The sequence below is a fragment of the Ilyonectria robusta genome, assembly GCF_021365365.1.
Source record: "Ilyonectria robusta strain PMI_751 chromosome Unknown BGZ61scaffold_2, whole genome shotgun sequence".
Lineage (NCBI taxonomy): Eukaryota > Fungi > Ascomycota > Sordariomycetes > Hypocreales > Nectriaceae > Ilyonectria > Ilyonectria robusta.
Genome location: NW_025764436.1, coordinates 1,668,324 through 1,688,997, shown reverse-complemented (window position 1 = coordinate 1,688,997; position 20,674 = coordinate 1,668,324). Strand labels below are relative to the sequence as shown.

Genomic DNA, 20,674 nt, shown 5'->3' with positions numbered 1-20,674 from the left:
ATAGCGCCGTTGGGATCCCCCCGGTCGCAATTTGGCTTACCTCAGTAGAGCTCCCCTTTCCACACCCGAAGACGCCGACGCCTGACCGTAGCGAACGAACAACGACCCCGACGACGTCGTCTATGTGTCCGCAGCGAGAACCCAAGCGAACGGTCGATAGCGAAACCCCAAACTCGAACGCGAACGCCAACGCCCGACGATAAGACATCCCGCGTCCCCTCTTCAAGTGGCTTGGATCGCGGGCACCTCGAGACGCACATGTGACGCCCCCCTCCTTCCACCCTCCACGGAAACCTGGTGCTGGAGACGCATCTCGTCCAATTGGGTGGGCGATCGCGAAGGCCAACGTGACGCTCCGAGTCTAGGCGTGAGGGGTTTGCTCGTCCAAGGTGCCTATTTCCGCGCCCGTCGTCTGTCACTTCTGTGAGGAGATTCCAGTCTCGAGGACGGTCCGCAGGGGTACAAGTACGACACCATGTCGAGTTCCGCCGGTGGAGGAGACTCCAAGCTGTTTGCTCGGGTAAGCATCTGCTTCTTTGCCTTTTCTCAGCCTCGTCGGACGTAGCGTCTGTCTGGTATCCTATCATCACCTTTACAACAGTGCGATTCCGTCTACCCTCACCTCCTCCGTCCCTCACTCCCACCTCCGCCTTTCTCTCCGCCTCTCCCGTCCTTGGTCGTGCGAACAGCGCTTCCGTCTCCATTTCCCATCCCGCCCCGATGTCTCGGACCGCAAACCTTGGCCCATCAACAAAACCTAACATATGGCCGCCATGTTCATGGCATACATACCACCACCGGCGCCGAACTTCTGGCTAAAAACTCCACAGGGCAAGGTAGCTGAGCTACGCCTCGAGCTAAACAGCGGAGGAAAGAAGGATAAGAATTATTCATCGAAGAAGATTGCGTTGAAGAAGATTGTTGCCAACATGACAATGAGCAACAATGACATGGTTGCTCTCTTTCCCGATATTATTGGATGCATGCACATCCAGAGCTTGGAAATCAAAAAGATGTACGGAGTCGATAGAGCTACCCGTGAGAAAATCGTGAACTAACACGTGAATAGGTGCTTCCTTTTTCTGGTCAACTACGCGAGGATGAGGCCCGAGATTGCAGTCAAGGCTATCCCGGTACTAGAGCATGTATGTCGTTAAAGGTCCCACGTCGAGGGCAAGACTAACATGCTCCAGGATATGGAGGACCACAACCCACTTGTACGAGCGCTTGCTCTCCGAACAATGTCGTACATTCATGTTCGAGAGTTTGTCGAAGCCACAGTCCCGCTCGTAAAGCACATGTTGAAGGATGGTGACCCTTACGTCCGCAAGACGGCAGCGTTCTGCGTCGCCAAGCTTTATGATCATGACCGACATATGGTGGAAGCCTCAGACCTGATCGACCGACTAAACTCGTTGCTCAGGGATGACAACCCTACTGTGGTTGCTAGCGCCCTGGCCGGCTTGATGGATATATGGGAACGGAGTGATGCTATCAAGCTCACCATCGACTACAGCAATGCTTCCAAAATGGTGGCAATTCTCCCCGATTGTTCCGAGTAAGTCACCAATGCATTGTATTAGTATGGACGTGACTGACATGACGTGCGCATAGGTGGGGTCAGACATACATCTTGGAGGCTCTGATGTCCTACGTTCCACAGGAATCGGGAGAGGCAATTCTCCTGGCTGAACGCATATCGCCGCGACTCTCACACTCCAACTCATCAGTCGTGTTGACCTGTATTCGAGTCATCCTCTACCTCATGAACTACATTGCCGATCAAAAGCAGATCGCGGCACTTTGCAAGAAGCTGTCGCCGCCACTTGTCACCCTTCTTGCCAAGGGACCTGAGGTACAATATCTGGCCCTCCGCAATGCCCTCTTGATTCTCCAACGGCGACCAGATGTCTTGAGGAACGATATCCGAGTCTTTTTTTGCAAATACAACGACCCTATCTACGTGAAGGTCACGAAGCTGGAACTCATCTTTATGCTCGCAAATGAGGACAACATCGACGAGGTCTTGACTGAGCTGCGGGAGTACGCCACAGAAATCGATGTTCACTTCGTGCGGAAGGCGGTGCGCGCCATCGGCAAGCTGGCTATTAAGATTGAGCCTGCGGCGCGGCGATGCATAAACCTGCTCTTGGAGCTTGTTGCGACCAAGGTCACGTACATTGTGCAGGAAGCTACCGTTGTTATTCGAAACATCTTCCGAAAGTACCCCAACCAGTACGAGTCCATCATCAGCACGCTCTGCGAGCATCTTGACTCCCTGGATGAGCCAGAAGCCAAGGCTGCCATGATCTGGGTAATTGGACAATACGCGGATCGCATCGAGAATAGTGATGCGCTTTTGGAGGATTTCTTGTACTCATTTGCTGAGGAGCCGGTTGAAGTACAGCTCGCATTGCTGACGGCCACTGTCAAGCTGTTTATTCAGCGACCAACCAAGGGACAGGAGCTGGTACCGCGAGTGCTGAAATGGGCTACAGAAGAGACAGACAACCCTGACCTTCGAGATCGGGCGTACATGTACTGGAGGCTATTGTCTACGGATATGAATGCGGCTAAGCAGATTGTCATGGGCGAGAAACCGGCCATCACTGCTGAGTCAGAGCGACTGGACACTTCGACACTGGAGGAGATGTGCCTCAACGTTGGCACGTTGGCAACTGTCTACCTGAAGCCGGTGCAGACCGTCTTTAGATCGGCGCGGCCGCGAAAGCTCCAGGATTCACCGGCTCTCCAGAGACGGAACCTTGCGGCGGCTGGAGACAGCCAAAAGAGCATCAGTATGTTTGGTAACGCTTCGCAGCCGACGGACATCGACCCTCGAAACAGGCAGCAAGCAGGCAATGGGGAAGCCAACCTCGCACAGGCAGTCAACGATGCAGACGAGTACTTCTCGAGTCTCGGCACGCAACAGATGGCGTCGATGCACATTGATCAGGGGGATGACGTATTTGGGGGAGGTAGTGGTGATGGAACTGGATATGTCGTGAGCGCTCACGCACCCCAGGCAGTGCTCCAGCCTGCCCAGGGCCAGGGAAGCAACGGCGATTTACTGGTGCTGTAGTTAATGATGAGGGGAGCGACGAAGCATTGCAGAATATGAATCAGATCCGATGTAGTTGAAGAGTGATTATTGGCTGTCTCCTCCGATGGTGTCTCTGATGGTGTCCTGGTGGTCGCCCTCCGCTGGTGTGCGGTCCGCCATGCCGGTGCCCGAACGTCTTGGGTGACACGTAGCACTCGTATGGCACACTGTTTGAGGTCGGGTATCACGGCGCCTCGTACGCTCTAGTCTCGACCAAGCCGATCCAGACGGTCTAGGGGAATGGTTGACTGGTTTCGGGATGGCTCCAGAACTTTATCCAGAAGCGCACAGAAACTTGTGCCTGAACAGTGTCGTAGCGGCGGTGATGGAAACAGTTAGGAAGGGTCAAGTGCAGAGCCAGGGAGGAAAGGACATAGCCTCCCCTTGGCGAGGTAATTATTGGGAGCAAATGCAGCAAACGCAACAAACCCTTGCTCTTCAGGGTCTGAGATGGTGTGCACTGTGCCCCATGTCGTCCAGTGCCGCTACGGAGTCAATGTCGAGGTCAGGCCAAGCGGCGCTTCTAGACCGACCGATTTGTCTGAGGTGCGACGTTGTGGTGCCGGTGGATGATCGTGGCGGTTAAGGACACTGTGGGTGCGCCAGAGTTACAGCAGAATAGGAAGGTATTTGCCCTGCGGGTAGCGGCCTGCGGGTAGCGTATTCCAGGTTGACAGGCCCTGTAGGCCCTGTAGGCCCGTAGGGACAACACAGAGAGGAGCTGGCTCCTTTGGACCTCCGGTTGTTTGGGCATCTTACGCAGAACTCTTGTTTATACCATGTTACACCTGCCTGCTATCGGGAAGAAAGGGCTCGTTGGGCCATATGATCATCTCCGGGCAGCCAATAAATGTCTTGGCATCTGGCGACATGTTCCAATGTTCCATCCGCCAGTTCATTACAACTCTCTGGATAATTAGACGCTGTCTCTCCCCGCCCCCTTTAAAGTTAAGGTACACGGGGCGTAACCGGCTGGTCATGATGACACCAGCGGCCGTCCATAGTTGCCTCGGGGGAGGATCCCCATCGCAGGACAAGGGCATCTGAGACAAAGACCACTCCAGAAGCCCATTGTGAGGCCAACAACGACAATGGGCAGCCAACCACCAGCGCGAGGGTACGGGGAGCCAGAGGCAAAGACCCGGGAATGAGGGAGCCAACCGGATGTTGTGGCGAAATGCCAGTGCAGCGGATACTGTGCAGATTAGGCGGCGTGGAGAGGTGATGTCTGACGAAGCCTTGGCTCTGCGCAGCCCACAAGCCAAGCCTTTTGCTCTCTAAGTGTCAGTTCAGGCAAGTTGTAGTGGCAAAAATACAGTGCGGATAGCGCACTGCCGTACATGGGTCGCTCGGAAGTCGTTCCTCTCGGAGTCGTCCCGTTTCTGGGGAAGTACGGAGTACGAATTCAGCGCAGCGTCATCGTCTCGTCGCCGATTCCCTGTCTCCATTGTTGTTGTTCGCCGCAGTCGGCGAGCGACCTTTCTGACGCTGTACTCGAGCACCTCGTGCGCCTTGGTCGATCATGGCCAACTTGTTTCCTCTCATCACCACCCAAATTTGCTAACGGCAAGCCATCGTGGGCTCCTCGATGCAATAACGACCAAAACCCGCCGCTTGTAGGCAAGCCTCGCTCCGCCGTCTCAGTTATTTTGTTTTCTTTTTTCTGTCCACCATTCTCTTTGCCCCCGGTCCGGGGCCTGTCGTTCCTGTACCTAGTACGGCTGACGGAGTCCCTGTCCCGATTGAGGTACCTCTACTCCGTGCAGTCCTCCAATCCAACCCTCCAACTCTTCTGCGCACGACTTGGGCCAATCATCACAATCCCATCTTCAGAGGCCAGCATTCGGACCAGCTCACCGACGGAGAGCGAAAATAGCAAAGTCAACACCGCTTGGCTTGTTTTGATTGTGACGGCGCACCGCATTGTGCCGTTATCTTTTGTTGTCGACGATCGTCCATCAGCTCGCCCGTCTCAGACCATCCCGCTTCTCGACTTGGGGGCCCACCCTACTCCTTGCGTCGTCGCCTCTCCTCGCCTCTCATCCTTGGTCCTCCTTGGGCAAAGCTTCCAAATACTCCACCAAAAGCCCACTGGAGCGCCCACTCGCACCGTCCTGGCCCAGACTCCACCGTCTCCACGGCCCAGCCGCCTACCTGCCAGCCTGCTGCCAGCCCTGTGTTGCAGGTGCTTGCGTTGCGTTGCGTTGCGTTGCGTTGCGCTGCGTAGCATCCCATCGTCTGAGCGACACTCTTGTCTGGCTGACAATCCTCCGGCCTTCCCCCCCACCCCCGGTTTCCCGGCCCCCGGCCTAGCAGACGATCCTCCTCGAGAACTTGACGTCTTCACTCCCGAAACCTGGCCACGCCCAGTACCACATTCATTCAAACCCATCGACCTGCCATCCTCGATCCCCGACTCCGCCGCCTGGATCCCCCCCAACCGACGAATGAATTAGCCCGCTGCGCCTCTCACCCCGTGCCTCGATCAATCTCGCGTGGTGCAACCACCACCTGTCCACGCTCCAGCCCCTTCGTCGGCTCTAAAATGTCGGCACCAGCGGATTCCACGCAGAGTGGTGGCAAGGCCGTCTCCGACGAGACTTCACGGCTCGATCAACCCAAGGACGCTGTGCCGATGGAGAGCATGCCTCAGCCGCCATCCGAAGCGGCTCCCGCTGCGCACGATGCCGATAAGACCATCCTCCCCAAGGATGACACCAAGCCCTCGTCCTCCACCGCCGTTCCATCTACATCCGAGTCGCCCGAACAGTCCGCCGTCACCGCAGCCGCATCTCTCAAAGGCAAGGAGAAGGAGAATGCTCCTCCGCCGCCAGCCAAGGAGTCGCAAGACGCCGTCATGGCCATAGGGGAAGCCGTTGACGACATCAGATCCGTCATGCCAGGCGGTTCCGACGGTCCCGTCTGCAACATCACCCTGCTTCTAACTTCTGGGAGCCGCCACCCGTATAAGATCGATTCCAAATACCTGAGCAGGAGGAACGTAGACATCCCCGACCAAACCGAGAGTGGACAACCCGACCCCTTCAGCATCAGCATCTACACTCTCAAAGAACTCATTCTGCGCGAATGGCGAAGCGATTGGGAGGCAAAGCCATCGAGCCCCAGCAGCATTAGACTGATTCATTTTGGAAAATTACTGGATGATAAGGAGCCACTGAAGAGTAAACCCCACCACATGGTTACATTCCTGGGTGCCTCATGCTAACCGATTATCAGAGTACCAGCTCAGCGCGGAGGCCCCGAACGTGGTGCACATGAGCATCCGGCCTCAGGATCTCGATGAGGAGGAGCCAAAGTCCGGGAGCAAGAACCTTGCCTCGGGCGGTGCTGACGGCCAACGCCAGCGAGGAGGCGGCTGCTGCGTAGTGTTATGAGCACCATCTGTATTGGGATAGAAGCGATTTTCTGGAGCGAAACCGGGCCCGACCCATCATGCTCAAGCGGTACATAAACGTCATGCGTCGGACCTCATCGACCACCTCCGGCACGAGGAAGCGTGTCTGTTAACATTCGGCTGGCTCAAAGATCGGCCTACCTCTGGCAACTCGATGCCTGACCATCACTCTCTCTTGTCTTTTTTTTTGGTCTATTGTCTTACACACGGAGAAGCGAATGATGGGAACGACTCGTGGAAGACGGGGAAATCGGAGTCTACATTGGCGTAACATGTATAAATGTAATTCTTTGTTTGTCTTTCGGTACCTCTGCTCCCGGCATTGGCGTCGGTGCGCATGTCCATAGCAGGATAGATGGCATTCACATTGCTGTACTCTGCACGCTCTCACATGTGACTTGTTCTGTCTTGGGGATTCATTCATGCCTGACGATTTGCCACGCTCTAAGGTGTATCGAGTTGTTGTACATTGGTTCCTCGTTCCCCGTTCTTTTCCGGTTAGATACGGAAAGTTTACTGAATCTTGAGCTTCTTCTCCATCTCATCGTGGAAACCGGCAACACCCCTAGTCTCATCGCCAGTGTAGATGTCCTCCCAGGTAATCATATCCTCACGGCCCTTGAGAATCTCCTCGTGGAGGCTGGGGAGGCCACCAGCGAGGGCCATGGGCCGCCACTCGCCATCGCGGACGATCTTGAGCTCCATGCCGCGGCGAATAGGCTCGGCGATACCAAAGGTGCGTCGCAGGGTCTCCATACGCAGGGCCTCCTGAGTAGCCTCCCAGTTCTTGAGGCGGGCCTCGAGGGGATGGGCGGAGACGGGTGTGTTGGACTTGGCGTCGTGGGGGTTGATGCCGACGCCGTGGCGGAGGGTGTCGTGAACGCCGGGCGCGGAGGGCGCAGACGAGGAGTGCGAAGTGTGGGAGAAGGTTTTGGGGTTGGAGTTGGCGGGGACGATGCGCAGCGACTGTGTGAGGGTGGTGAGGTTAGCCTTGCGGATGGGGAGGGAGGAGAGCTTGTGGGAGAGGTGTAGCTTACCATCTTGGCGGCTGGGGGGATAGAGTTGGTGGAAGCGGGTTGGTTGAGCTGAGCTGTGGAATTAGAGGCCCCGGTGATATTTCGACGGGTGCGAGGGCGTCGGTGAAGGCGGTGGTGGAGTGCTGCGGTTGAGGTTGATGGAGTGGCTTGCTTGAGGTTGACGACAGCTCCAGGCTTAGGCAGTCGAACAGCCTCGCGTCGGCGAGTGGGAGGAGGTACGTACCGTGGCGGCAACACCCGTGCACGAAAAGGTACGTACCCTTTCTCCCACAACATCGTTACCCCGGAATTTCATGACCATCGTCATTGTTCCGAAGTCGGGTCACTAAGACACAGTGAAATCGCTGCAGCATGGCCTCTCGAGACTTCAGAGATACTCAATCGGCATCATGAGGCCCCTCACGTCGCGCCCACCCATCATCCGCATCGCCAATGGCACCTTCTACCGTCGTCACCCCAACACAGCCTCGTCGCACCCGAACCCGCCGCTGTTCAGCGACTTGAGCTTCGAGCTCGCCTCGGCGTCATCCACGCCACGCAACTGGTGCATCGTTGGGCCTTCGCTTTCTGGGAAGACCACCTTGCTGCAGGCGCTGAGGGGCCGTTTACTGTGCGAGCCGCCCTCCGCGAGGTCCTACCCGTACTTGTCTACGGATGCCGTGCCGAATCGTCTGAAAACGCCCACCAAGGCGATTCAGTATGTGGGCTTTGATGCTGAACAGGGTGCAGGTGGCTTGGCTGGGAGCGCCGGCACATCCGCGTATCTGTCTGCGCGGTACGAGTCGAGACGGGAGATCACGGACTTTTCGCTGCAAGACTTCCTTCTCGGCAACACGGAGCTGAACCCGCTTAGGACGGCACCTGAGGATGATGACGGCAGCATCTCGCCACAGCTCTTCAACCGTGTGGTCAAGGACCTAAGGTTGGACCACCTCCTCGAGCTTCCGGTGTCCTTCCTGAGCAACGGCCAAGGCCGACGAGCCCGCATTGCCCGAGCCTTGCTAACCAAACCTGAAGTGCTGCTCTTGGATGAGCCCTTCATGGGGCTGGATCCTCCCACCGTGACGGGACTGAGCCCATTGCTGCAGTCGCTTGCCGCGCAAGCTGGCCCGCGGCTCATACTGAGTGCCCGTCCTCAGGACCCGGTCCCAGAGTGGGTGACTCATCTGTTATATCTGAGGACAGACTGCCAGATCGGCTCAATGGGGCCCAAGGAAGAAGTCCTCGATGGCTTAAAGAAGTACGTCCAAGGGGTGCGGAATGGCGCACTAGCCGAGGATCAGAAGCTTCCCATTCACTCACTCGCCGACATTGGCCGTGTCTTAGCTACAAGTGCGAAAGATTCAAGTCAAACAGACAAGGGACAGACTTTCTACCGGGGCCTAGAGCCCGTTAATCCTGATGCTGAACCCCTCGTGGAAATGGACGGATGCAAGGTCCAGTACCGTGGCAAAATCGCACTGGGAAATTGGACGCAGCAGACTGCGGATGGTCCCAAGGGTGGTTTGATCTGGACGGTCCGACGCGGAGAGCGCTGGGGTGTCTTCGGTCCCAACGGATCAGGGAAGACTACCATTGTGTCCTTGCTCTGCTCAGATCATCCGCAGTCTTACTCTCTCCCTATCAAGCTGTTTGGACGGTCTCGTCTACCAGAGCCCGGCTCCGGCGAGCGGCCGCTTACATTCTGGGATATCCAGTCCCGTATCGGTCACTCAAGCCCCGAAGTTCACCAACATATGCCCCGCCGCCTGACGGTGCGGCAGGTCATCGAGAACGCGTGGTCAGAGACCTTTGGCGGTATACCCAAGCTAGACGATGGGGCGCGGGAGAAGGTTGAAGCTGCGCTCAAATGGTTTGCTGCAGAACTGAACCCGGAGTACTCGTCGGCGTCCTCTCATCAGAGCCTCGCCTGGGCGGATGAGTACCTCTTTGGCGGCCTGTCTTTCAGTGCGCAGCGAGTCGCACTTTTCATTCGGTCGATGATCAAGAGCCCCGATGTGGTGGTGCTCGACGAGGCCTTTAGCGGCATGGACGACGCGGTCCGTGACAAGTGTACTCTGTTCCTCAACGAAGGTGAAGCTAAAACATACGAGAGCGAGGATATCGTGGATAGCGAGGCATCCCGCTCAGGAAACATCAAGGTCCCTGGTCTGTCGGACCAGCAGGCGCTCATTTGCATCGCGCACATCAAGGAGGAGGTGCCCAACAGCGTGAGGGAGTGGCTGTGCCTGCCGGAGGCGAATACAGAACAACCGGCACGGTTTGGAAGACTCGACGGACCATTAGCAGAAGATGAGGCAAGATGGCAACAGGTATGGGGCTTTTAGACGGAGTGATCTATCGAGCTGGCGACCAACTAGAATAGAATCCGGTTAGATGGGCGCAACTGCGCAAGTGATGACACAAAAAGAAACAGAGGCATCCTGCCAAACACAAGACGATGGATTCTTGACCTGCGCTCGTGATTCTGCTCAAATATATTGCCTACTCGCAATATTATCCGTACCTACTGCTATTTGCATATCGCTACATTCTTAATCCTACCAATACCCATATAATATCCTACCGGAGCTTAGAAGATAAATTCTCTAAAGACTAATTTTTAGTATTTATTTTTTATGGTAATATTTTATTTTTCTATTGGATCTACTAGATCTAATTTGATAAAAAGGCAGGCATTTAGTCCTACCTTTGACTACAATACACAGCCAGTAGGTAGTACCTCAACCCAGCTGGCGCTCTCGAAGATCGAGTGTGGAGCGCCATCACATCTCTTATCAAGTATCGAGGTCCAGTTATATTCCTTGCAGCAGCTGAGCCCAGTCAATCACGAGAGATAACTGGCCGCCCGCGTCAGTGGATGAAAGTGTTGATTAATCACGGCGTGGAATGGAATTCGAATGTTCTGATGTTCTATTGCTGCCGTGTAGTCGGAGTGGGCCCACAGTGCCAATATCTGGGTGCCGCTATTGCGCAATTACCACCACCAAACGCCGCCACACCAAAGACAACTTACATCATTTATCCTAAAACATCGTCACATGCCTCATTCTCTCATCGCCCTGCTTTCTCACATCATCCCGCAACCGCAATCGCACCAAATTTCCTGACCATCATGACATCTCACATGCGCGACATCGACGATGAAGACCTGACGTTCCGCGCGTGCTGCGCGCCATTCGCGACCCTGACTGAGCCCATCGATTTGACAGCAGTCGAGTACGTAGTCTCTCGCATTGAAGCTTCCTCTCCCCAGTTCTCAGGCCGCTTGTATCGCTACACATGATTTTTCAACCAGAAGAGAGGCTTACGCGCTCCGTGTGGTGATGTATAGTGCGAATAGTGCCTCCGGCTGGTGGACCTTCTTCCAATGGCCGTTCTTTGGTCCACTGCTCGTTGAGAACGAGAGCAGCGATGCGCGCGACCACTGCGCCAACGAGAGAAGTATGCTTCCTGTCTTGGTCTCCATAATCTACAAATCCCTGTCCGTCTCGATTCCTGAGCCCTCGCAACTCAACTCATCTCATTTTCCCTCGGCTCAGTCCTTCTAACCACGCTCGCTCTCTAGCCTTCCTCTCGTACCTCCGCCTCTCCATCTACATGGCCGTCGTTTCTATTGCCATCACTGTCTCGTTCCACTTGAAAAACGAGCCCTCTCCGCTCGAGCTGCGCATGGCAAAACCGCTCGGCACCATCTTCTGGGCGCTGTCGGTCATGACGCTCTTTGCCGGCGTGGGCAATTACATCAGTAAGTCAATGGCCTTTTCTGTTCTGCTCGATTACCGCAACGCGGAGGCTCGCCCGAGAGGAAGGAAAATGCATTCTGATGGGATTTATAGCAACGGTGAACCAGTACAGCAAGAGAGCAGCCATCGTGCAGATCGGATGGAAGACGCACGCGGTAAGTTCTCCGGCCTCTCCGGCCCAGCTGGCCAGATGTTGCCAGGATTTCGGCTAACACAAAAACCAGATTTTAACAATCACGGCAATGTGTATCATAGGAACATGTATCGTACTTCTAGTCATCGCCAAGGTTCGCGACGCCAGCTCATCATGAGATACGTAACCTGCAATTCAATTCATTCAAAATCGCTAGCGCCTGAGCCACCAGTGCCCATAAAGATGCAAATCTCATCATGCAAATGATATCTATGCTGTTCCAAACCAATCGCAATACCCTTAGCCCTTTATGCCTTCTTCTTATTCGTACAAAACAGATCGCGGGCAGCCTTATCAGCTTTTGGCTCCTCCTCTTCGTCCTCTGCCGCTTTCTCCGGCACCTCACATTGGCCGACCTCTCGACGGAACTGTCGCACGTGCTGATGCGCAGCCTTCCGAAGGTCATCGAGCGCCGTCTGCTTGCCTTCCCAGGAGAGGAGCGGCAGCGCATTCAATTCAGCGACCTCTCCTCCTTGTGGCAGTGTCGCCAGCATATCTATTTGGGAATCCGGGTCGAATTTCAAAGTAGCCCGGTCCGCCTTTCCATTTTCCTCACTCTCAGCAAGCTCATCGTCACCAATATACTCCTCTGGCGTGTTGCCGAGATCGCTATGTGAACCCATGATGACACTTGCTGTCTCTTGACTCGGGTATAGTGTCAAGTAGCCCCGGAGGCGCGAGAGCTGCAAAGCATACTCCAGCCAGGCTGGGTACTTCTTGCTAACGTCCTTTTTTGCCAGCATTGCCGGCATATCGTCCCTCGAACCTTGGGACTCTAGCACCTGTGACACGTAGCCGTGCAACTCCACCCACTTTTCTCCGAGGAACAACGTGGCATCACTGCTCGGTGCCTGCCAGAGGAAAGGTGTGTTTGATTTCGCTGGAGAATCCTCGGGGATGGTGAAAGGAGTAGTCGCGTCAAGATGGGTGGTGGGCGACTGGAAACTGATACCCATGATATTATCGCTCCAGTCTCCAAGGACGGATGCACTCGAGTACAGCGTGTTTAGAAGAGTGTATTTGACATCTAAGCAATTAGTAAATGCACGTCTACTTCAGGTGCCTGGGGTCTTACACTGGAAGAACTGAGGTGAGACTTCGGTGTGAGGAGCGAGGACAAGGACATGAGACTGCCGAGGGTTGGTTGGCCAGAATGACTCCAAGAAGCGGACCGAGCTCTCCTCCTCCGTCAACTTGGTACGGGGGATTCGATGGCGGAGGGATAGCAGATTTGCTCTGGGCAGCTCCTTGAACCCTGACGATGGCCATTTAAATTTAGCCAGCATCTTCTCTAGAGGTATCTCGACCTCGGCAGGCAACTCGACGGTGAGGTGCGGAGGAGTCACAGCACTCATATCAGCCCGCGCAAGAGAGGCGAGAAGTCTGATCAGGTTTCCAGAACCAGTAGGCGGTGCTTGAATTACAATGTCAAAGTTCACGCTGTTCCAAGCTGGGTGATGTAAGCTTTGGGGCTGTAAACTTGGGGAGATTGATGGACTAACCTGACAGCGCCGAAGCACCAAGTTGCGTGAGCCACGCGAGCCGGGTCCCTGGCTTATCGGGGAGCTCGATGAGGGTGGATTTGGTGCCACGGATTTGGTCTCGGAACCCACGCAAAAAGAAGTCCTCCTCAGCATCGGTAGAGTCGATGATGACGGCCTGGGGGTGCATGTAATTATTCATGAAGTCTGATTGCACATGAGTTAGAAGTCAACGACTCGTCCAGGGGCGGTGGCCTTACAGAGAGCACGAGCAGCAACAAGTCTCATCCTAGGCTCACTAGAAATGGCAACACTGTCTGGGCGGGCATCTACACAGCAATTAGGCAATGATCCATATGGCTTTCGGGGGCGGTAATACCATGGAGGAACAATTTGCAAGAGTTGTCGATACCATTGATCTCAAGGAGCTCCTTCATGGAGATTTCGCTCCTGCTTGATAGTGCAAAATGGACGTAGTTCTGTTCGCGCGCGGCCATCTGACAGGCCATGGGAAGCAGCGTAGAGGCGCTCCGTAGGCTGGCGGTAGCGAACAAGATGTTTTTATTCCTCTCGATGCTGCCTCCAGTCCCGGATATGGACTGCAGCGTCTTGCCGAGCTCGGGGAACTTGATGGGTCCGCTATAGGTCCTCTCCGACGCCCCTTGCTGTTTGCGCGGCGGATTGAACCCTGAAGACGAGCCCCGCGAGCTTGTTCGGTCGCCCGAGTCGGAGGGTGAAGATTGAATTAGGCGGTAGATGGCGAATAGGAGGAAGATGCAGAAGACGGCGTATGCGACAAGGCGGGCGAGAGCTCGACGACGAGGAGGGCGGGTGGCTTGCCATTGAGTAGCGATTCTGGGGTGGCCAGGAGCACCGAGGTCGTCGTCCTTCTTCGCCATCTCCTCGTCGTCGGCCCAGTATCGGGCTCTCGTTCTGCCTCGCGGGGGCGCCATGGCGGGTTGTCGGCGCGGTGGAGGAGTCGTCTAGTCTAGCTCGTGGGGATCGCGAGGTCGGTAGTTGGAGGTTCGTAGATAGGTAGGTAGTTACATGGCGGCCTCAGTCGTGCGGTTGCAGGTGCCACCGGCGCGTCGCACAGCGGCTGCGACAAGTGCAAGAGGCTGATCGGGAGTGTGAGGGGGATTGCTGTGCGATTACGGGCGGAAGACGGATGGTGGTGTTGGAGGGTTGGAGTTGGCTTCCGGAACAGCGTGGCTCGTGAGCTAGGGGTGTGTTAAGTGTTACATGGAACTTGCACCGTCATAGCCTGGGATGTGGATCTGGTGGCGTGGGATGAGATGCATGCCATCTTGCTCAGGGTTCTCGTCAACTCAAAATTTCACACCACACAAGGAGATATGATGAGGTAGGATTATGTTATGGGCCTGCAGCTTTCTTGTTTTCCATCAGCCTGCAGAGAAATCAAGTCGATGTCTCACGGTCACTTTCACAAGACCAACCCCGTTTCCGCCGCCGAGGTTACATGAAGATTAAGGGTTTTGTTGCTTGTTGTCCCCCCCCGTCAGATTGAAAACTTGTCTCAAGTTTACAAGTCCCGTCACAGATTTGCGCATGGTTCTCTTGTTTCATTGGGTTAAAATGAAAGTCAGAAAGAGGACCCTCGAGGAAACGGTGTCGTCGAGCTTTCGTATTCAATCATCGCCGTGGATGATGTTGTAGATGGAACTATAGCGTAGACTGGCTACCCTACACCTTGGAAACCTGAACTTGGAGATTTCAGACACTCTCTTTGGCCGTCGCATTGAAACGTGAGCATCCACAAGCCAGGGTCTTAGCTACTGGACTACCATTTTCGGTTCCCCCGGGCGTGGAGAAAAACTCACCTCCACGATGAGCTACAGCGGTTGAAGTGTTAATTACTGCATGTTTATTCCCCGTTGTTGTGGTTTCGTGCCCCACCACGACCCAGCGTCACTAGAAAAATTCCATCCACCATGCACAACTTCACAACTTCAGCGCACGAATTGTGATATCATTCACACAAATCAACCGGTTTCAGGCACGCTGTCGCAAGAGAACCTGTCATCTATAAAATGGCCAAGTCCCGCAGGAACCGAGGCAACGCCCAGCGCAAAGACCCCATAAAGTCTGTAAAGCCGCCGTCCGACCCAGAACTCGCCGCGCTGCGCGAGCAGAAGATTCTCCCCGTCATCAAGGACCTGAAGAGCGCCGACCCCAAGTCTCGCTCCGCCGCGGCCGCTGCCGTCTCAAACATCATCCAGGATGAAAGGTGTCGCAAGCTGCTGCTGCGCGAACAGATTGTTCACACCGTGCTCACCCAGACTTTGACGGATGCCGCCCTCGAGAGCCGTGCTGCTGGCTGGGGCATTCTCCAGGTGCTGGCGCAAGAGGAGGAATCTGATTTCTGCATTCATCTATACCGAGTAGATGTGCTCACTGCCATTGAGTATGCGGCCAAGTCGGTAGGTGGAATCTCAACTGTTGATCTCATGAGCTAGGCTAACCCGCAGCAGATCTCTGAGACGCTCCAGTCCAAAGAGACGGAATTCCTGAAGAAGTCCAAGACAGAGCAGGCCACAGTACTAAGCATCGCATCATCGCTGATCTCTCTTCTGACCGCCCTGGCTGAGGCCCAAGATGACATCTTGGAAGCCATCGCCCGCAATGCCGTCATTCCACGATTTGTCTTCCTTCTTAGCTCTAACGAGCTCTCACACATCCCTGAGGTGGTATCTCTCCGAACCGACACCCTCGCCTGCCTCATGATCCTTTGCGAGGACAACGAGGAACTTGCCGAAAAGATCATCAACTCCAAGGGACCTCGCTGTTACGACACCGTCCTGGCGCTGCGCGAGGAGCCCAGTAGCGACGGCGTGCTTGCCTGTGGCGTCCTTCACAACATTTTCGCCTCTCTTGAGGGCCAGGACATTCCCCTCGGCGCCGACGACTCATTCCTCATCCCTACTCTCTCCAAGGCCATCGGCTCGTTCCAGCCCGGACAGGTTGTCACCGACGCCACTGGCTGGGCGAACCCCATCGAGTACCAGCAGCTGGCGCTCGAGATCCTTGCCTCCATTGGAACCAGCCTCAACAACTCTCGGGACGCTGCCGAGGCCCCTAAGCCCCAGGCTGGGGGTGCCAAGGATGACGAGGCTATGGATGATGCTGATGACGACGCTGACGAAGCTGGATCTGACGGCGAAGGGCCTGATGGTGAGGACGGCGAGGATGAAGAGGATGAAGAGATGGATCAGGACGAGATGGAGGCCGATATGGATATGGTAACAGGTGCCGACGATGACGAGAACCACGACAACATCGATGACCTGCCCGTCCTCAAAGCCCTCATCCAAACCGCCCTCCCTGAGCTCATTCGCATCGCCGCCCTCCCCCCCAACGACGACGCCAGCATCCGCCTCCAGGGCCACGCCCTCTCCGCCCTCAACAACATTGCCTGGTCCGTCTCCCTCATCGACTTCGCCGACCCCCACAACGCCGCCATCCAGGCCACATGGCAGCCCGCCGGTCAGGCCCTGTGGACCCAGGTCATCGCCGCCATCCTCGCGACCGACACCGCCGACGTTGCCCTCGCCACGCACGTTACGAGCCTCGCCTGGGCCGTCGCCCGCTCCCTCCGCGGCAGCGCCACCCCGCTGGCTGGCGACGAGCACCGCCGCTTCATCGCGCTCTACCAGGCGACCAAGGGCGCCGCGGCCGTCCAGAACACAGAGGATCCTTTCCAGGCCCTCGGCGTTAAGTGCGTCGGCGTCCTCGGTCAACTCGCCCTCGACCCGGCTCCCACAGACCGCAACCGTGAGATTGCCGCTTTCCTCATCACCCTTCTCACTAGTCTGCCCAACACGCCCTCCGCGGATGCTGTTGAGGCGCTCAACCAGCTCTTCGACATCTACGGCAACGAGGAGTACGCTTACGACCGTGAGGTCTTCTGGAAGGACAACTTCCTCAAGCATCTCGAGGACGCTGTCCCCAAGGTACGCGCCATGGTTAAGACCATTAATAAGCAAGCCCAGGCCGAGCTGCGTCTGCGGGCTGATGAAGCCGTGCTGAACTTGAATCGTTTCTTGGCGTATAAGCGGAAGAACAAGCCAAAGGCGTAGATACTGGGAAAATATTATAGGAAAGGAAAGGCATAGGAAAAGTAATGAAATATGAATGATTGATCTTTGAAATTGAACACATTTACCTTGCACCGTCCACGCTGTTGTAGCATTCTATCTCATAACTCGTACGTGAAAGCCAGATCAGTTTCTACTTGTCCCACCATGACGCAGCCAGGCCCAGAATCACCAGACAAACAACTACCATAGAATGGGCCACGAAGTATTGACAACATGACCGCTCTTAACACCTCTCAAAAACCCGATACAAACCTTTCAAGCTCGCCACTTCCAAGACGCCTTGCTCCATGAGTGACTTCGTGGCCACCAGTCTGGCCTTGAACGCGGGGAAGAAGATGTTTTGTACAGCATACCGGACATGCTGCCTGCGCACCCGGATCTCGTTGGGGACGTCCTCCGTGCGAAGACCCTCCTCGTCTCCTGGAAGAGCGGGTAATGGTTCGGGGACGTACAGGGTTGCGAGCTCGCGGAGAAAGGTTTCAAAACAGCCCTTCTCATCGCCCCAGTCAACATGGGGCCCGAGGCGTAGGAGGAAACGCGGGAGCTTGACAAGCGGTGGTGTGTACCCCTTGATGAGGAGCGGGATGGAGACAAGCTCGCCCGCAGGGGATATCTCAAGGGAAAAGTACTCGTGGAGCATCTCTCGGCGCTCAACCAACTGGCTTGACACTCGATCAACAAGGGTCTCGACATCAAAGTCTTCGTCAGGAGAACAGACGGTGTTCTTCTCCACCTCGGCCGCCATGCGGAGCATCTCCCGCAGGTCTAGCGAAGGGCTGAAGCGAATTGTACCGAAGTTGCCAAAGTCGGTCAATCCAACCTGATAAAAGTATTCGAAACATGTGTGTCCATAATCGATCAAATACAGCTTGACGCCTCCTTGTATAGCAGCTAATCGGCGATGATCGTCAACTACTCCAACAAAAGTATGGGAAGCAAATATCTCTGTCAACTCATCATGTATTCCTTCGCGGACCTCGGATCGCAGCTCCTTGACACTGCTGAGCCGACAGGGAACAGATGCTCGATCAATGGTTTCGTAATCGAGGTCCTCGGGTACGGGCAGCGCCTGCTCCGAGCGATCTGTGGATCCCGATGATCGATTGAGTCCAGCCCGAGAAAACATGGACGTTATTTTCCGTTCAGACGTATCAGTACGAACCAAGTCATTTGAGTTTCGCCTAGGCCTCTTGGTTAAGGGGGTCACTCGACCTGGGGTACCGTCATTATCCGTTCGTGGAGATGGGTCGGCGGCCTTCACACCAGGCAGGAGGGTCTGAGTCATGAATGTTCGACTTGTATCCACGGCGGCAAGCTTAGTTTCGATGTGCTCGCATATTGCTTGAATGATTTCGTCCTCATTGAGGAAATGAACCTCCCTTTTGGTTGGATGGACGTTGACATCTACTCGAGCTGGCTCAATCTCTAAACTCAGGTAGACGAATGGATGGCCTTGCTTTGGCAGGAAGTTCGAGTACATTTGCTCCAGCGCCTTTTTGATGTGGGTCGACTCAACGCAGCGATGGTTGATGAAGAGTAAAAGGGTAGTCTTCTTGACAGAATAGTTGGCATTTGTTGTGTAACCTTCGGCCTTGAAACCCCAGCGGTCCTCCGAGGTCTCAAACTTGATGAGCTCGTTGGCAACACTGCTGCCGTGGATCTGGCGGATACGGTCGATAACAGTCGCCTGAGCTTGGATTGAGAGGCTGGTGGAGGATTCGCCCGCCTTCTTGCAGGTGAAGCCGACTCCTTTGCAATGCACAGCATATCTGCCTACCATATCTATGATCTTGTTGAACTCATCAGGGAAGGAGCGGAACGCTTTCCGGCGAGCGGTGATGTTATAGAACAGGTCTTCGACGGTTATTTGGGTACCGGGACGACCAGCAACGCCCTTTGGCTCGGCAGACTGACCATGCTTTGCCGGGGCAAGTTTACCATCTTGGTACGTAGCGCGCCAGGCGAGGTCAGAGTCTTTGGTTTTGGTTGTCACGGTCAAATGTGCAATGTGGCTGATGCTGGCCAAGGCTTCGCCTCGAAATCCATATGTGGCTATGGAGGAGAGGTCCTCGAAGGAGGTAATCTTGGAGGTGGTATGGCGCTCACAGAGGATGGCCAAGTCTTCTTTCTGGGGACCAGTCAGCCCCGTATAAGGAGGAGGGTCAGGTTCGGGCGTACCTGGATGCCACACCCATTGTCGGTGATCTGGAGGAGCTTGAGCCCGCCATCCTTGGCAAGGATCTCCAACGAGGTGGATCCCGCATCGACGGCGTTTTCTATCAGTTCCTTGAGTGCATGAACCGGTGCAACGATGATCTCGCCCGCTGCTATCTTGTTAACCACATTGGGATCAAGGGCCTGCAGCTCGGAACTGTTAGCCGAGGCATTGGATGTTGAAACGAGGATGAGGCGGGGAATCTGGGCAGACGACGGGTCGCCAACGCATGCTTCTTGCTTGCCTTGATTCTGCGGGCAGGGCGAGACTCCTCGGGGTCGCCGTCGGCCTTCCGCTTGATGCCGCTAGTTGCCATTGCCCCAGGATGCACTTCATCGTCAATGTCCATGTCCGTGGTGTCGGGCATCGTGATGACAGCTCTGCCGGACTTTCCCGGGCCAGCTGCCTCACTTTTTGCTGTAACCCTCGCAGCAGCGAGTGGGGAGCAAGGTGAACATGAAGTTGGTGCGAGGCGAGTATGACTCGTCAACGTGAGCTGCACCTCGCTGGGCGATGATTTGACGACAGCAAGCGCGAATATCCTTCGGACTGAGTGTTCACTGGCCTGAATAGCCGAGGATAAACGACGTCGAGGACTCTTTGTGCAACAGTCGAGTCGGACGGCCAATCAAGGAAATGCGAGGCTGTCGAGCGTGTGGATGGCGGAGACAATGGTACATGGTGCCTGGTGCTGCGCGGTACGGCGCGAAAGCACGTGACCTGTCGTCTGCCCTGCGGATGGTGATCGTTCATTAGCCAGCCATCGACATCGTAGGAACTACTGCACTGGAGAGAGTGAACACCTCCCCTCTGGTTCTTTGCGTGACCCTGTTATCACCTCATCCGCTGTTGTGGGGGATGAGAGAAGAGGCAGCCAAGCCAGCCAGGGTCTATGCCGCAGGCCCTGTAAGTGATGCCACTGGCGGCCAGCTCCTCAGCCTCACCTGAGCCTGCATGTCGCACATCATGTTTCAACCTTGTCCACTTCTCCCTCAGAGAGAACAATAACAAAGATATCTCATGTAGACCTCTGACTCGGGTAATCATATTTTTGGTACGCGCGTTCGGAAATTGACTGGTTCTTAGTCCTTGAAGATGCGCGCCCTAGATATTTTTCAAGTGACCTATATGCAATTGTCCCGAATCTGTTGCGATTTTCTTCAACCTCCCATCTACCCGAGCCTCGTTGAAAGCTACTCGTTTATTATAGACGTACCCATACTCCCCGGAAGCCAGCTGAGAAACCAACTCAACCGCTGTGGTGTGTCTGCAGACCCAAGACTCCATCGCATTCGGTAGTCCCTAGCTCAGAATTCCCTGTCAATAATTGAGAATAAGACCCAGCCTGACATGATCATTCTTTGAG

General features: G+C 55.3%; 8 protein-coding genes across 8 annotated transcripts; 5 read left to right on the top strand and 3 right to left on the bottom strand.

Moving 5' to 3' along the window:
- Window positions 1–18: 18 nt before the first annotated feature.
- On the top strand, window positions 19–3,161 carry BGZ61DRAFT_441211 (adaptin N terminal region-domain-containing protein). The gene is made up of 5 exons (XM_046244561.1): window positions 19–520; window positions 831–1,015; window positions 1,070–1,145; window positions 1,194–1,558; window positions 1,615–3,161. The coding sequence occupies exons 1-5, from the start codon at window positions 476–478 to the stop codon at window positions 3,080–3,082; spliced, it is 2,139 nt and encodes a 712-aa protein (XP_046110717.1). The 5' UTR covers window positions 19–475; the 3' UTR covers window positions 3,083–3,161.
- Window positions 3,162–5,292: 2,131 nt separating this feature from the next.
- BGZ61DRAFT_441208 (ubiquitin-related domain-containing protein) lies at window positions 5,293–6,901 on the top strand. The gene is made up of 2 exons (XM_046244560.1): window positions 5,293–6,285; window positions 6,341–6,901. Exons 1-2 carry the CDS (start codon window positions 5,649–5,651, stop codon window positions 6,496–6,498), a joined length of 795 nt encoding a protein of 264 aa, XP_046110716.1. The 5' UTR covers window positions 5,293–5,648; the 3' UTR covers window positions 6,499–6,901.
- Window positions 6,902–7,031: 130 nt separating this feature from the next.
- Window positions 7,032–7,558, bottom strand: BGZ61DRAFT_472304 (proteasome maturation factor UMP1; the record flags this gene model as incomplete). Its single annotated transcript, XM_046248322.1, has 2 exons — window positions 7,032–7,484; window positions 7,556–7,558. The coding sequence occupies 2 exons, from the start codon at window positions 7,556–7,558 to the stop codon at window positions 7,032–7,034; spliced, it is 456 nt and encodes a 151-aa protein (XP_046110715.1).
- A 312-nt stretch (window positions 7,559–7,870) lies between these two features.
- BGZ61DRAFT_441204 (P-loop containing nucleoside triphosphate hydrolase protein) lies at window positions 7,871–10,085 on the top strand. The gene has a single exon (XM_046244559.1). The coding sequence runs from the start codon at window positions 7,945–7,947 to the stop codon at window positions 9,880–9,882; it is 1,938 nt and encodes a 645-aa protein (XP_046110714.1). The 5' UTR covers window positions 7,871–7,944; the 3' UTR covers window positions 9,883–10,085.
- Window positions 10,086–10,581: 496 nt separating this feature from the next.
- BGZ61DRAFT_441201 (uncharacterized protein) lies at window positions 10,582–11,647 on the top strand. The gene is made up of 5 exons (XM_046244558.1): window positions 10,582–10,774; window positions 10,890–10,999; window positions 11,124–11,303; window positions 11,395–11,456; window positions 11,526–11,647. The coding sequence occupies exons 1-5, from the start codon at window positions 10,671–10,673 to the stop codon at window positions 11,610–11,612; spliced, it is 543 nt and encodes a 180-aa protein (XP_046110713.1). The 5' UTR covers window positions 10,582–10,670; the 3' UTR covers window positions 11,613–11,647.
- A 95-nt stretch (window positions 11,648–11,742) lies between these two features.
- BGZ61DRAFT_526935 (uncharacterized protein) lies at window positions 11,743–13,928 on the bottom strand (the record flags this gene model as incomplete). Its single annotated transcript, XM_046253034.1, has 5 exons — window positions 11,743–12,521; window positions 12,570–12,944; window positions 12,997–13,182; window positions 13,236–13,304; window positions 13,355–13,928. 5 exons carry the CDS (start codon window positions 13,926–13,928, stop codon window positions 11,743–11,745), a joined length of 1,983 nt encoding a protein of 660 aa, XP_046110712.1.
- Window positions 13,929–14,922: 994 nt separating this feature from the next.
- BGZ61DRAFT_410367 (uncharacterized protein) lies at window positions 14,923–17,127 on the top strand. The gene is made up of 2 exons (XM_046243241.1): window positions 14,923–15,416; window positions 15,468–17,127. The coding sequence occupies exons 1-2, from the start codon at window positions 15,027–15,029 to the stop codon at window positions 17,070–17,072; spliced, it is 1,995 nt and encodes a 664-aa protein (XP_046110711.1). The 5' UTR covers window positions 14,923–15,026; the 3' UTR covers window positions 17,073–17,127.
- Window positions 17,128–20,157, bottom strand: BGZ61DRAFT_441197 (histidine kinase-like ATPase). The gene is made up of 3 exons (XM_046244557.1): window positions 19,553–20,157; window positions 19,272–19,451; window positions 17,128–19,221 (listed from the first exon to the last, which is right to left on the bottom strand). Exons 1-3 carry the CDS (start codon window positions 19,673–19,675, stop codon window positions 17,317–17,319), a joined length of 2,208 nt encoding a protein of 735 aa, XP_046110710.1. The 5' UTR covers window positions 19,676–20,157; the 3' UTR covers window positions 17,128–17,316.
- Window positions 20,158–20,674: the final 517 nt, after the last annotated feature.